Consider the following 15,457-nt stretch of genomic DNA (forward strand, 5'->3'; position numbering starts at 1 on the left):
CACGACCTCAGGCAAGTTACTTTAGTGTCTCTGTGTCTCAGTTGACTCATCTGTAATGTGGGGATAATAATAGTTCCTGCCTTATAGGGTTGTTGTAAGGATTAATCACATAAAGCACTTACAACAGTGCCTGGCACATAGAAATTACTAGGTAAATGACTACTATATTGTAAAGGTCTAAAATGTTAAGGCACAAAACTTAGACTGTGGATCTATCTGCAAAGTTTCCAATGGATGAGTAGAACTTTAACCAAACCAGTTCAGTACTCATACATATTGCTAGTTACTACCTTTTTTCCCGTAGATGACCAGTCATTTGAGTTGTAAATCTAAAAATGGACTGGGAAAGGGAATATTTAAAGTGTTTAAAGAGCATCTTCAAATCGTTGATTTGGGTAGTATTCATTCTTCACAGAGGTTCCTACTTTGTCCAGTGAACTGTGGTATGTGCTGTGTGGCACACAAAGACGATAAAAAAGATCTCGGCCTTCCAGGGGATTACAAACTAGTAGCATCAAAAAAGATACAGGTCTAAATGATGGGCTCACAATACTTACAGGAGGGAAAGAGCATCCCACATATGGGGTGGGGATGAGGATGAACTTGGACTATTTTACAGAGGAGACAGTATTTGAGCATTTTTAGTTGACATTTGAAGTACAGAGGACATTTCAAAGATAATTTTCCATGCATTGGGAACAGTGTAAAGCAGTTAAGAAATGGAAGGTTTGGAAATCCCAGGGAAAATTATGGGGATTTCAAATAGTGCAGTTTGATGAAAGAAATGGATAAGAGAATAATGAAGGATCTGGCTACAAAGGTAGGCTGGAGAGACGTTGAGGAAGTTAGATTTCATTTTGCAGTGGACACTACAGATTTTTGAGCAAAGGAATAATGTGTAAGTACTGAAGAAGAGGGATTACTAGTGGGAAGGTTACTGCAATTACGGGTGAGAGGTAATTCAAACATCATCCATAATTCTTAATGTCTAATTAAAATATATTTTTTCATTTATAAATTATAGGAAATCTTTAATAAAACATATGTACAATAAATAATTCATATTTGAAAATGCTCATCGGATAGCTTCATGCCTTTTCAACGGAAGAGGCCACAATACCAGGGACATCAGGAGGCAATCTCAGTAACGCTTCAGCTTCTTCTTGCAAAGCCTCTGCTTTTTCATGCAACAGCATCTACGAGAAAAAAAACTAAGAGATGAGGTCAAATATTCATTGCTAGAGAATTGCTAACATTTTACCACCGTCTATTAGATACCTGAATCCTTACATATCAGCAATCTACACATTAAAACTAAAAATGAAATTGAAAAATGGCCAGTTAAGAACAAGTGATTCTATTAAATGAAGCTGAGGCATTTAGTTAGAGCCACTTTAGCTGATCACTGCATTTAGTATATCAAAAATAAAGGAGCTGTAATACTCTCGAAGGTTTGTTTTATTGAAGACTCAGCCACTTAAAAATTAACTTTTAATCTATAAAATCTAAGACAATTTTGCAAAAATTTAATTAGCTCTTGAAAATATTATCCTTTTTATACACATTTTATTATTTCTCAAAATTTAGTATGCTATCTTTTAAAAACCCATCAGTGTTTCAGAGAAAAGTTTTATTCAAGTCCTAAAATTAACATGGTCATTTCAAAATGAGCAAAGAAAGTATTTCTAAACATGGCACATAGTAGATGTCAATGAATAGCTGAACAATAATTTTTTCCCCTTTCTTCTAAAAATCAGAAATAAAATGTTGGTATTTGTTACAGCTGGGTTTTGTGTATTTTGGGGTGAAGTATTTTCATTAATTCTGTTACAAAATTTGTATAATAAAAAGTTTAGCAAAATAACAGAGAAAAAAACATCATATGACACAAAGTGCAAGTGAAAAAAACCACTTTCTACCAATTTGATATAAAACATAGCATTACACAGCATTATACATAAAAGAGATTAAAATGTAATTAGGTAAGTTTTCCAATAGCTAAGGTAATGGTGACCATGTAAAATGAATGTCCCAACACATCCTCTAAAAACTATACAGATCAACAAGAACAACAAGTAAACCACATAAAACTCATGTGTCAGCATTACTAGAACACAGAGACCACCATCAACCTCAAATTACTTGTAGTTGAAGAAACCCACCACTTTCCAGCAGAGCCATTTGTCAGGCTCCCACTCCAAGTGTTTGCAGAGATGAAGGTGGGGTTGAGAAAAAACTACATGGAAAAGAGAAGAGGGGAACAGAGGGTCTACGATTAAATAAAGTCACCTCCAGAGAGAGAAAGGCTACCAAGTACAAAATTACTGAGAAAAGAATCTAGGTAGATTAAACCATTGTTTATAAGAAGGGATTTAAAGTGTGTAGAACTCTAGAAGGCAGTCTTGGAAAGGCAACACTTCTGAGGGAGAGAATGGATAAAAAGGGAGAGGTGCTCTTTGGAAGATGAGCAGTGAGGGGAAAAAGAAATAAGAGGGCAAAATTAAGGATCCTGTAGGACAAAAAGGAAATTAAAAAATCAAAGAATACAACATCTCTTTGCACTCCTCTCCCATCCGAAGCCATCCATTAAAGAAACTGTACTTTGCTACACTGACAGAAGAGACACTTATAAATCTATTCATAAACTAGGATTCTCATAAACCACTCCAGATGGCTACCCCTGTCCAAGAAATAGAGAAGCAGTTCTCATCTATACAAAACTACTATATATGTTTTTTAAAAAAAGAGAGACTCAAAGCACTTCAGCTCATAAAAATTTCCTTTCCTGAAAGCAAATCATGAAGAAGAAAAACTGTAATGCGACACTTCAAACTGAATTAAATATTCTCAAATAAACATTTGGAGATATGGGGAGAAAAACATACCCTGAATAAGAAGTCCAAGAACTAAGAACAGAAATGGACCAGAAACAAAAAGAAATGAAACAAAAGTTGAGTAAGCTCAGGAAAGCAATAGAGGAAAAAGGCAAAATCATAACAGAAATAAGAACTAAGTAATGAGGTACCTAAGGAAGAACAAATTTGACTAAAAACCTAATTATGGTGATTAGAAAAAAAGCAGGAAAACAATCAAGAAAATGAAAATGAGATAAAGAAAGAAGTAAAAAGGGTCAGAGAGACTGAAATGGGCAAAGAAGACCCAACATACATATAATTGGAATTGCTAAAGAAGAAAAATTGAAAAATGGATTAGAGCTAATATTTAAAACTGCAACCTAGGAAAACTTCCAGAAATAAAAGAAAATAAAGATATTATCCTTGTAAAACTATTTCAATTTAAAGATAAAGAAAATACATAAATGTTTTATAAACTCAAAAAAAATTCATAAGGACTGGGAGGGTCGGGGACTAAAATGGAATACAAACAGAATCTAACAGTATTTGAAATGAGTAACATAACCACAACTGAAGCAAATTAAAAAAAAGCAACACTTAAACACATTGTTTCAATTATATATTCTCAGACTAAGGACAAAAAGATCTGTAAATAAAATACTGAACTCAAGTTAGTAAGTTTGCTTTTTGCAATGGTATGCTTTAACAATTTTGAAATTATTTTCAGTGCATTCTAGGATTGAGCAAAATAGATAAATATATTGATGAAAATAGGAGCTAGATTTCTTACTGTTGGAGAAAGGAACTAAAAATATGAGAAGGAGGGGCTGGCCTGGTGGCGTAGTGGTTAAGTTCGTGCACTCTGCTTCAGCAGCCCAGGATTCACTGGTTTGGATCCCAGGTACAGACCTATGCACTGCTCATCCAGCCATGCTGTGGAGGCATCCCACATACAAAGTAGAGGAAGACTGGCACAGATGTTAGCTCAGGGACAATCTTCCTCACCAAAAAAGAAAGAGAAGGGGAAAGACTATAATGAGTCCTGCAGTGCAGGATTAGTGTGGTGGATTAAAGATGACTGGAAATTCTTTGACACCTCCATGGGGAGATAGGATCCAATTCTCCTCTTGAACCTGTGCTGGCCTTGGTGATTCACTTGTAACTAATAGAACGCAGTGGAAACGATGCTGCATGATTTCCAGGGCTCAGTCAAAAGAAGTCTTGTAGTTTCTGCCTTGGTTTCTTGGAATGAGACCTTTCCAAGGTCTCTTGAATGCTCCATCTCAGATCCCAGCAAACATGCTGTAAGAAACCCAAGCTACATGGGATTATAAATAGATAAATAAGAAACCCACAATGTTTTAAAAGAAATTAAACCAGATTGAATAAAAAGAGACAGAGAGATGGTACAAAATAAAAAGAACCTTTGAACCCTACAACTTCTACAGACAGGAAGCAGACTAAGAAAGCTACCTGGCTGCAAATATGGGCCAGGAAGAATCATTCCCAGGGAGCAGAACTGGGTCCTAATCAAGGAAATGGCCACGCATGCCTGGTTGGAATTCAGATTTGCTGCTGTGTACCACCCATTTTCCCTATTTTTGAAGGGAAGTGTACAGTGGTTATCCTATCTTTGTTTCACCATTGTATGTGGTATCTCTTTAGTTCACAGGTCTTTAGATTGACAGAAACTATACTTGTGAAATTGTACTCAAGGAGCATCACCTGTACCTGGACCTGCTTTAGAAGAAATACTGGACCTTGAGCCTGAGTCTGATGCCATAAAGGAGTAAATCTTTTGGGGGTGAGTATATTTTGCATGTGGGAGAAATGTAAATAATTTGTGACTAGAAGGCAGACATTAAAGGTGACTGAAAATTATTTGACACTCCCCGTATGTAGAGGTGGGGGTCTAATTCCCCTTCCTTGCAATCTGGGCTGATCTTAATGGCCCTCTAGTAACCATCAGTATGTGGCAGAAGTGAAACTGCACAACTTCTGAGGTTAGGTTAGTTCATTTTCTGCCTTGATCTCCTGAAATGCTCACTCTCTGAACATTTCCTCTCAAAACCTAGTTGCCATGCTATGAGAGACCCAAGCCCCATGGAAAGGCCATATGTAGTTCCTCCAGTTGAAAGCCCCAGATGACAACCAATTTTCAACTGCCAGCCACATACATGGAATATTGGATATGCAGTTCAGTCAAGCCCTCACAGGACTACAGCTCCAGTCATAATCTGACTGTAACTGCATGAGACTCCAAGTGAGAATCACCCAGCTGAACCTTTCCAGAATTCCTAATACACAAAAACATGAGCAGAATAAAATAGCTGTTTTAAGCCACTAAGTTTTTGGGGTAAAACTTTGTTATGCAGCAGCACGTATCTGGAAAAATTAGAATCAGAATTATCAGTATGAGCTCACAGCCTTTCATAATTTATATATAAGTATAGAAAAATACATATTGGGGGTGGCCCGGTGGCGCAAGTGGTTAAGTGCGCGCCCTCCACTTCGGCGGCCCAGGGTTCGTGATTCAGCTCCCGTTTGCACACCAATGCACTGCTTGTCAAGCCATGCTGTGGCGGCATCCCATATAAAGTGGAGGAAGATGGGCATGGATGTTAGCTCAGGGCCAGTCTTCCTCAGCCAAAACAAAAAAAAAAAAAGAGGAGGATTGGCATCGGATGTTAGCTCAGGGCTGATCTTCCTCTCACACACACACAAAAAGTATAGAAAAATATATAGACACATGTGGCCTCTGTCTTCTGAGAGAACCTAGAGCAATGACATATCTGTCTGGTAACGAGCATACTTAGCCCCTAAAACTTGGGTTTCTAAAGACCCCTCTTCACTAAAAGGAACCAGGGCTCTTTGGAAAAATGGGTGATTCCATGGCTATGGCAAGGGAAATACAAGCTGAATCTGGAACACCTTGTTGTGCCAGAGCGCTGGTTATTACTTTTATTGCTTCTCAGCTCCAAATCCATCCCTCACTGTCCTGCTGGAGATACTAGAGCTGGATCCTGTATATGTTTCTCCTTTGCCAGCTGGTATAATATTAAGCTTTGTCAATAGAGGGCACTGGAGAGACTATAAGAGGAAGGAGTTTCTTCCCTCTTTTGCTTCCCTCCTTTTTCTATGGCTCCTGCAGTGCTTGTCTAGTATGCTGAACATCCGGTGGCACTCATTACAGTGAGTTTCAACAGTACCCTGGCAGACAGCTTCTCGGGGAGTTCCATGAGCACTTAAGTTAGCCTCCAAGCAAGCTCAACAGCACACTCAGGGAGCTTCCTGGCAGTTTTGCTGGCACCTTAGTGGGCAGTTTCCTGCTTGCCAGACTTGGCTGTAACACTGCAATGAACTGCTGTCTAGTGGGCCACAGCCACACCTTCTCCAGTGAAGGCTGAACCCCATCCATAGGGGGTAATGTGGGGTGGGGGTGGACCCTCTCTCATGATTTCTTCCTGCATTCTTTAAAGTTCTGTTTACCTCTTGGAAGCCAAATAGTAACCTCTGTTACTAGTTACTAATTCTTTATATTAAACTTTCCCATTCCACCCATTACTGTGTGGTTTCTGTTCCTAATGATTAGACCAGTGCTCCAGTCATGATGGGGACAGGTCAAAAAGACAAAGGAACCGGCTTTCAGGGGCTTCTGCTGGCGAAATCGGAGCTCATTTGAGCACCAAAAAAAGTAATGACAGTAATTGAATAAGTATGAACCATGGTTCATTCTGATATAAACATATGAATGAATAAATAAATGAAGAATGAAAAGCTTTTCCTCATACTAAAGTACCAATAAATAAATGTAGAAGGAATAACAGGGTTAGAAAATCACATTGACAAACATCATAGAAACAAATGAGTCAGGCAAAAATCATCGGTGGATGCTAAAACAAGTGTGTGCAAGTTTGATGAAGAATAGCATATCTACCTAGCCTCAAAGTGTCCACTCCCAAAATACTAATTACAAGGGGAAAAACAGTAACTTTACACTGGAGAAACTTGCCAGACGACACTTCCTTAACAAAATGATCAAAGTTAATATCAGTCATGGGACAAACTGACATCTGGTGGCTCCTGATACGATGTACTAGGAAGGACACATATCATTTTTGTGGCATTTATGCAAAAAAACTGTATAACCTCAATATAATCCTAACTGGTTTCCTTATTTCCATTCTCTCTCCCCTATTTGCAACCTCTAACTTACTCCTCTACTAACTATCCTGTGAGAAATATCCATTTTATTCTTTCAAGCTGGCTGAAAAGCAGAAGGGGTTGTGAGAACCAGAGCATGTATCTTAGTTCATAAGATGGAAGCCATGTATGGAGAATGGCTGCGCAATGAGACAGAAGGAGCATGGGTCCCTGGATACACTACTGATTTCCATATCAGCTGTGAACTGCTTATGCCTGAACTTGTCTAATAAACTTTTAAAATTTAAAGTCACTTATTTTGGTCATCCTTATGGACTCCACTAGTGTGCACTAGTCTAACTCCATAGTACTGGCTCTACTACTTACTGACTAGCTCTGTGTCCGGAGGTAAATCACTTAATTTCTTTAAATCTCATTTATTTATTCACTCACATATTTGTTAAACACCTGTTACAGGCTGAGTACTGTGCTAGGTGCTATTGCAATGGTAATGACTATAACTTCTTCCCCACCAACACTAAGAACTTCTAATCTAATGGAACAAGGTCAGTTTTAGCATCCCTATCTGTAAATTGAGGATAACACCAACTCTGCTCACCTCATAGGACTGTTGTAAAGATCAATTTAGGCAATATAAATAACGTGTGCACTATTCAAAAAAGATGAAAATTTACTTGTTAGCTAATTCTGATCTATATACGACAACAGTGTAACAATGAAGTTTAAAAAAAAGCTAAGTAATTTCAGGCTACAAGTGTAGAACTATAGTTGAGATCAAGAAGGAAATAATCTCAAGCTGCTGTGTAATGGCTTTACCCCCATGGAGCAGAAGGGTAACGACAAACAAACCGGACTGCATCTAGCAAAAGGGTAACTGGTATGGTGAATGGCCCACAACTAGATTATTTGATACGGATAAAAGAAACAGAAAAGGGAAATCCTGGGGGCAAAGAGAGCTGTTTTCAAATGTGTGAAAAACTACCCTAGGAACAAAGGAATAGACTAGCTCCAGAGGGCAGTATTACGATGCAGTGGTGAACATTTTAAGAAGGCAAAATTGAGCCTCATTATATTAGGATGCTTTTTGTAACACTAAAAGTGTCCAGAAATAGAACTACGTAATTTTTGAGGTTGTAAGCTCCTTGTCAAGGAAGGTGTTCAAAGGTGGGAAGAGCAGATGTTGGGGATGCTAAGGAAAGGACTGAAAGGGTGTGAGGAGGCAGAACTCAATGAGCTCCAGAGTTCCCTGAACTTTGATGAACTCTTGAAATTGTCTTTATTTTTTAGAAGGTCCTCTTTCTTTTGTTAGCAAGCCTTGTATAATTACAGATGCACTATTTTTATCCACATATTGTAAATATACACTTTTGTGTCTATAGTTAAATGTTTTTGTTTTTATGTCTAAAGCATAAGGAGATAACACTGCAAAATATCATAAAGGTTAAAAAATGGTTTGTTTGCTTACCTTTGCTGATGAAACAATTTGCTTCGCCTGGCGTCTTGATAAATGATCAATTGTCCTTATTAGCACTTCAGGATTTGCATTAGCTAAATGTATTAGACTTTTATAACCTGCATTGTATAATTGTTTTGCTCGACCCTGAAAAGTATTACAAAAACCAGTGGGATCAGAAATTGAGATTAGGAAAAAAAAATTAAGTGTCCTATTGAAGGGAAAAAATTCACATGCAAGAGACAGGAATAAACTAAGATAATAAAGTAGATAAGAAGAGAGATATCAGAATCCTGAGGAATTTAAAAAGACGCCTTTGGGTGGTTCCAGTCAGACAGCAAGATAGCTTTCTGTGAGGGCCGGCCTGTGGCTCAGCGGTTAAGTGCCTGCGCTCCGCTGCTGGTGGCCTGGGGTTTGGATCCCGGGCGTGCACCGACGCGCCCCGCTTCTCCAGCCATGCTGAGGCCTCGTCCCACATACAGCAACTAGAAGGATGTGCAGCTATGACATACAACTATCTACTGGGGCTTTGGGGGAAAAAATAAATAAATCAAATTATAAAAAAAAAAAAAAAGATAGCTTTCTGTGCAGCTTTAGTCAACTGATGTGTGCTGCAATCAGGAATGAGAAACCCAATAAGGCACTTAGGCTGGGGGCATTATTTCATTATTATTATTATTTATCTTTCAACAAATATTTATTGAGCAGCCACATCTGCCAGGTCCTGGGATGGACACAAACAAAACGTTTATTATTTCAGACCCTCAAATAAAATGTTCTGGTCCAGTATCCTAAAAATGTTCTGATTATTTACTCAGGGGACTCCTGGTGTATTTGTGTGTGTGTGTCTTCCCAAGCAGAAGAAGTCCTCTGATTCAAGAACTGAATAACAGAGAATAAACTAAAATCAAGGGTTGGCCAAAAACAGAAAGCTGAAAAACAGCTGAGGATACTCTCATCTCACTCTCTTAGGAAATGTAAATAAGCCTTGTTACCATGTGATCACTACTACCATAAAGAAGCACTGAGTCTAAACTAACAGAGGTAATTCTTCGTTGGAATGGAGGAAGGAAGAGATGCTAAGGACGAGTGGTAGCACACACATATCTGAAGAGAGTCGCCCCTAAACCTACTGTTGTTTTTTTTCACAAATGTGATTTTTCATCAGGACTACGTTCAGATTAACAAGGGATTTCTGGCAGGCCATGGCAGCAATTTACTAAAAAAGTATAATGTTTCTGTTAGTTGAAATCATCTCGATTGGGAAACTGGGAAGCTACTAACCTCTAAAACTCCAGTCACTTCCATGAGAGGGATCAGCTCTGCCTTCACACAGTAGGTCAGCTTCTTGGTAAGTTCTACCAAAAGGGCTCTATAAACCCAAAACTCCTCAAGTTCCTGCAGAACACAAAGAAATATACAAAATTTAAAGCTGGCAAGTTATTGCAAAGTTGAGTTTGTATGGTTGGATGTTCCCTTATGTAAGTTCTGGAACTCGTATTAAGCCAGAGATGAACAATGATCCCAAGCAAAATTCTTATGAGGAAACATGGCAGAGACTCTGAGGAATTTGATGAACTGGTTTTGGGATGAGGAAAAAGATTGAAAATGGAAAAACAGGTCAACAAGAAGAGCTCTATTCATCTTTATCAAAACATCAGGAAGTGAATGAATAGTTTTTCTTTCCCAAATGACTGAAAACAATTCCTCCCTTTGGAAATTTATCCTGAAGCCAAAATATTAAATATAGAAGGATTGATATGCAACATGATGCTCAGTGCAGCAATATTTCAAATAATAAAAATTGGAAGCCATGAGTTGATAATCATTAAAGCTGGTGGGTAAATGGGTATTCATTATACTACTTTGTCTTCTTTTATACATATGTTCAAAATTTTCTATAAGAGTAGTTTATCTTTTTTTTAAGTTTCCTTTCTAACATTTGGGTATCATTGTGAGAGTGTATGATACATGGAACAGCATTAGGCTGGCCATTTTGTGACCACTAGGAAAGCAGTCAATGCACTAAAGATGGCAGAGTAAAAAAAAAAGGAAAACAAAACCTTGAATAGAACTATTGAATTGATCAACTATGGAACTATCTTAGCTCTGGCTTTCCTGTTGCATAAGATAATCACTTTTCCTTATTGTTTAAACTTCTAAGGGGTTTTTCTGTTACTTGTAGTTAAAAGTATCTTAACTAATATGATTGGTATACTATTTTATACCACTTACATAATTTTTAAAAAGAAAAAAACACTTTAAATTATTGAAAATACATTCTTGAGAACACAAGTTGTCATGTAGATTGATCCTAGGATCAACCATCAAATTAGAGTTGGTTTTCAAGTTCAACACATAGATTCTTTTACTTGAACAATTCTATAAGGCTCAAGTCCTTATAGTCCTAAGTAAAACAAAGGGACAGACTATTAGCAAAAGCATCTATAAATATAAAGACCCACAAACATAGAAAATACATTTTAAAGGCTAGCTTCTCCTCATTATCTACAATTTTTTTTTGGTGAGGAAGATTGGCCATGAGCTAACATCCATTGCCAGTCCTCCTCTTTTGCTTGAGGAAGATTGTTGCTGAGCTAGCATCTGTGCCAATCTTTCTCTATTTTGTATATGGGATGCTGCCACAGCATGGCTTGATGAGCGATGTGCAGGTCTGCACCCGTGACCCGAACCTGCGAATCCCATGCCGCCGAAGCAGAGCGTGCAAACTTAACCACTACGCCACTGGGCTGGCCCCTACAATTTTTGTCTACTGCTTAGTCAGTGTGTAATTAGGGAGTGTAAGCTAATATTAAAAAAATCAGCATAGATAAAAGATATTTAGAAAGGTAAATTTGCTAAAATAATTATCATTCAATCCAAAGTGAAGTATTTTTGAATTATTTACTCCATTGGCAGGTATGATAATTAATTGCCATATACATACACAGAATGTAGAGGTTTAAGATAGAGCAAATAAAGTAGATTTTAAGTTTAAAAGTAAATTCATAGGGAAAAAAAGTTAAAAAAAATTAAGTGTAGAAACAAATATGGAAAGAATTATTATGCCACCCACAAAGAAGAAATTTAAATGCACCAAAAATGGCTTATATTATAAATTCATCAAAAAATTATCTGGTTAGAAAAGTCTGGTAAGCTTTGTTGTGTCATTTAAGGAAATTCTGAAAGCTTCTTTTAGTAGTCTTTAACAAATCCATCCCAAAGGCAGATGGCCAAAATAACATTTTCTTCTTGAGTTATTTTATAAACTAAACATTTGATGTAGAAATCTAAAGTAGCTGCCTGACATTAGAAGCAAAAATGGCAAATTTCTGTGGCAATCAAGAGAACATGGTACCAGGCAGTCACAAGGTAGCTGTTGGATATTGGTAATCAAATACTTGACACAGTTATCACTCATGAGAAAGACACTCACACAGAACATCCATCAATGGGGAAACGTCATTTCTAAGAGTTGATTCCAAATATTTGAAAATATTAATGGTGCTTCTAAGAGTAGGGATAACTTGATGATTTCTACTTGTTCATTATATATTTTAGTTGATCCTGTCATTTTTGTATCTTTACCATAAGTATGTATATAGTATTTTTGTAAGCAGATAAAAGCAAAGATATATTTTAAATAAATTTTGAGTGCTTTGTAATGACAGAATAAGTCAACAGTCAGAAAATACTAACTGGTTTATGAGTTTATTAACAGTTAAAACAAGAAGATGCACAAAGTATGGAATTTAAGGGAATTACCTCACAGAAATGTAACACACAAGATGAGAATGAGGCAGCTCCAGTGAGAAGATTTTGTACATATCCTCGAGGCATATTAAATTTTTCAGACACACTCCAAATGTTGGTCTCTTTGAGCAAGGAATAAAGGACAAAAGACAGGTATAGTCTGTTGACAATGCCCTTGTCCACCTTCTAGAAAGACACAATTAAATAAAGTTATGTACTGGGCCTGCTAAAAATGTACATTATATTCAAATTGGACAAAAGGTAAAGTGAATGAAATTGTACTACAGGAGAGTAAGGATAGAATGAGTCCATAGAAATAAAACCAATTTCTAACACTTGTACTTTAGATTAATTCAAATTGATTATCATTTTTCCAAATATAAAAAGAGAGCTATGCCAAATTGTTTCCAATTTGAATTAAACTTCCTTCTATAGGGAATGTAGTGGGTTGAACTGTGTGTTTCCCCCAAAAAAGACATGTTCAAGTCCTAACCCCTGGTACCTGTGAATGTGACCTTATTTGGAAACAGGATCTTTTACAGATGTGATTAGTTAAGGATCTCGAGATGAAATCATATTGGATGTACAGTGGGCCATTTAGGGCTCTTTATTCAATGACTGGAGTCCTGATAAGAGAGGACACAGAGTGACACAGAAGAAGTGATGTGAAGATGGAGGCAGACATTGGAGGGATGAGTCTACAAGCCAAGGAATACCCAGGAGAGCTGGCAACCACCAGAAACTAGGGGAGAGGCAAGATGGTTTCTTCCTCAGAGCCTCCAGAAGGAACTGACATCGACAGCATCTTGATTTCAGACTTCTGGCCTCCTGAACTGTGAGAGAATAAATTTCTGTGGTTTTAAGATACTCAGTTTGTGCTAATTTGTTACTGTAGCCCTAGGAAAAGAATATAGGGAGGGAAGGAGTTGGGGAGACCTTTACATTTACTGTGGTATTTATAGATTGTATATGTGTGTGATTCTAAGTTAGACAAATGCATTTATTTAGATAAATATGTTAATAAGCTGTCTATATTGTGAACTATGAGTAAATATTAGATTCTATGATTTTCACATGGTCCTGATAAATAATTAATGTTTCCAAAGTTAAAACAGTGAAAGAGAAAAATGCTTCCTGTAGTTGACAGCTTCTATTCTGGTTATCTGCTTTTGCCTCTGGTGTCTAGTGACTTTTTTGTGTAAAGTATTTCATAGCTAATATCAAGCTAACTTAGAAACTGAGTAACTCACACTTAAAATCAGAGGAAAACAAGGATGAACTTGAAAGAGAAAAAGTAGGTATAATATATGAAATTATATTGTCTATTATAGTAAAAGAATGTTTGCAATGAGAACTTAGGGTGACATATCAAAGGATGTACAAATTACAGATTCTGCATGTTGATACTAGACCACTCTCTTTAAAAGCATTAAGCTGAAAAAGCATAATTTGAATAGAAAGTAGGAAAAAGATTGCTTTTAAATTTCCCAATTTTAGTACACCTGCATTATTAACTATAAATTGAGTCAATGTAGATTTTGCTTAGAATGTATTTTCTAAGCCAAGAAAAATGATATAATTATATTATGCGGCAAGATAAGATGCTTTATGCCAATTTCAAGATCTTTTATAAGAAACGTTTTAAAAAAGGGAGAGTCTTTTTCAATGTGGAGAAATCAATTAGATTTTAAGTAAATACTATGTTCTCTAGAATTTAAGAAAAAGAAACTTTCAAAACATTAAACTAATAGCTAAGCCACTTGTAATTAAGATAAATTCATGCCCCTACTATTTTAAATATTTAATTATCAATTGAACAAACATTTATTGATTGTATTTCATAAAATTTAACAAAAATAAATTCTGATTCAAGTTTAAAAAGATGTATTATTCTAATAAGATTCTGTAAACGCTTATTATTTGGTAATGAGTTTCAAATTAGTATGATTTTGTTTTTGTTTTATGTTTTAGAGTTTGATATAAAAGGTTTGTTTTAAGAAATATTTTAATTCAACATTTTGAAGGTCTAAACAATGTAGCCATTTCTGAGGGGAAAGCCCCAATGTAAATATTGTGATAACATGAATGCTGAAGTACTAAATGGATATTTATAATTTTATGATACAGCAATATGTGGAACAGTTGCACCATTCAATTCAAATGTAAGTCAACACCATCTTCCATTTTTCAAAATGAAATCAGTACTATTTGTTAAAATTTAAAAGATACTGGAGGGAAACGGTAGGTAAAATAATTAGGTTTCAATGAAGATTGGGATTACCAAAGAAAATTAAAAATGAAAAATAGGGGCCGGCCCGGTGGCACAAGCCGTTAAGTGTGCGCGCTCCGCTGCGGCGGCCCGGGGTTCGCCAGTTTGGATCCCAGGTGCACACCGACGCACCGCTTGTCAAGCCATGCTGTGGCGGCATCCCATATAAAGTAGAGGAAGATGGGCATGGATGTTAACCCAGGGCCAGTCTTCCTCAGCAAAAAAGAGGAGGATTGGCAGATATTAGCTCAGGACCAATCTTCCTCAAAAAAAAAAAAAAGAAAGAAAATGAAAATAGTGTATCATGAGGGGGAAAATGATATTAACTTAAGGAATTTGAAGGCATGTTTGCCAAAGAATTATTTCCACTTCTCTTCAAGTCAGTGTATGCACTAGACACTTGCTTCATGCTTGTTTACTGAATTTTAAAACACCGAAATATAAGATATAACACAAAAGAATATTAGCTTATCTGCTTGAACCTTCTAAAATGCTTTATGTACTTCAAATACTAAACTGGGAGTTCTCTGGGGACAACAAAAAACAGCAACAACAACAAAAACCCCAAACCTATCCTATCTTAGAATCTCTGATACCAAGTAGAATGCCTAATAAAAAGTTTCTAGAAAATATATTTTCTCCCTTGAATTAAATTTTTTTCAGGATTATATAATATTGTGAAAACATTTTATAAATATTTTACAATTTTTATAATGTAAACCATAAGTAGCCTATGAAAAATAGATTAATAAGGTTTACCTTTTCCTACGATAAAAGTCTTACATGTGCATGACAGAATATTTCAGAAATACAAAGGTACCAAAAGAAGGCCATCACACTACCCAGAAATAAAGACTGTTTTAAAAAAATGCTTAAATTTCTGGCCCTCAGATGTTTTAAAAAGTAACAGGGGAATTATATTATCTTAAAGAAAAAAATGTGAAACGAAAAGACTAAGTCAAC

At 36.4% G+C, this 15,457-nt stretch overlaps 1 protein-coding gene across 6 annotated transcripts in view; it reads right to left on the bottom strand.

Moving 5' to 3' along the window:
• Positions 1-987: 987 nt before the first annotated feature.
• The window catches only part of HELQ (helicase, POLQ like), a 48,661-nt gene continuing 34,191 nt past the window's right edge, over positions 988-15,457 (bottom strand). For 4 of the 6 annotated variants that reach the window (XM_087434525.1, XM_014787845.2, XM_087434526.1 and 1 more), the window contains 4 exons: positions 12,238-12,411; positions 9,757-9,870; positions 8,485-8,619; positions 988-1,196 (listed from right to left, as the gene is read on the bottom strand). In XM_087434525.1, the coding sequence (XP_087290651.1) occupies positions 1,089-1,196; positions 8,485-8,619; positions 9,757-9,870; positions 12,238-12,411 (531 nt within the window). In that variant the 3' untranslated portion in view covers positions 988-1,088. Of the gene's footprint in view, positions 1,197-8,484; positions 8,620-9,756; positions 9,871-12,237; positions 12,412-15,457 lie in introns of those variants that run through there. The other 2 variants (XM_087434524.1, XR_001391152.2) reach the window with 2 other exon arrangements.

The sequence above is a fragment of the Ceratotherium simum genome, chromosome 8, assembly GCF_057802395.1.
Source record: "Ceratotherium simum simum isolate JZ-2026a chromosome 8, ASM5780239v1, whole genome shotgun sequence".
In the NCBI taxonomy this organism is placed as follows: Eukaryota; Metazoa; Chordata; class Mammalia; order Perissodactyla; family Rhinocerotidae; genus Ceratotherium; species Ceratotherium simum.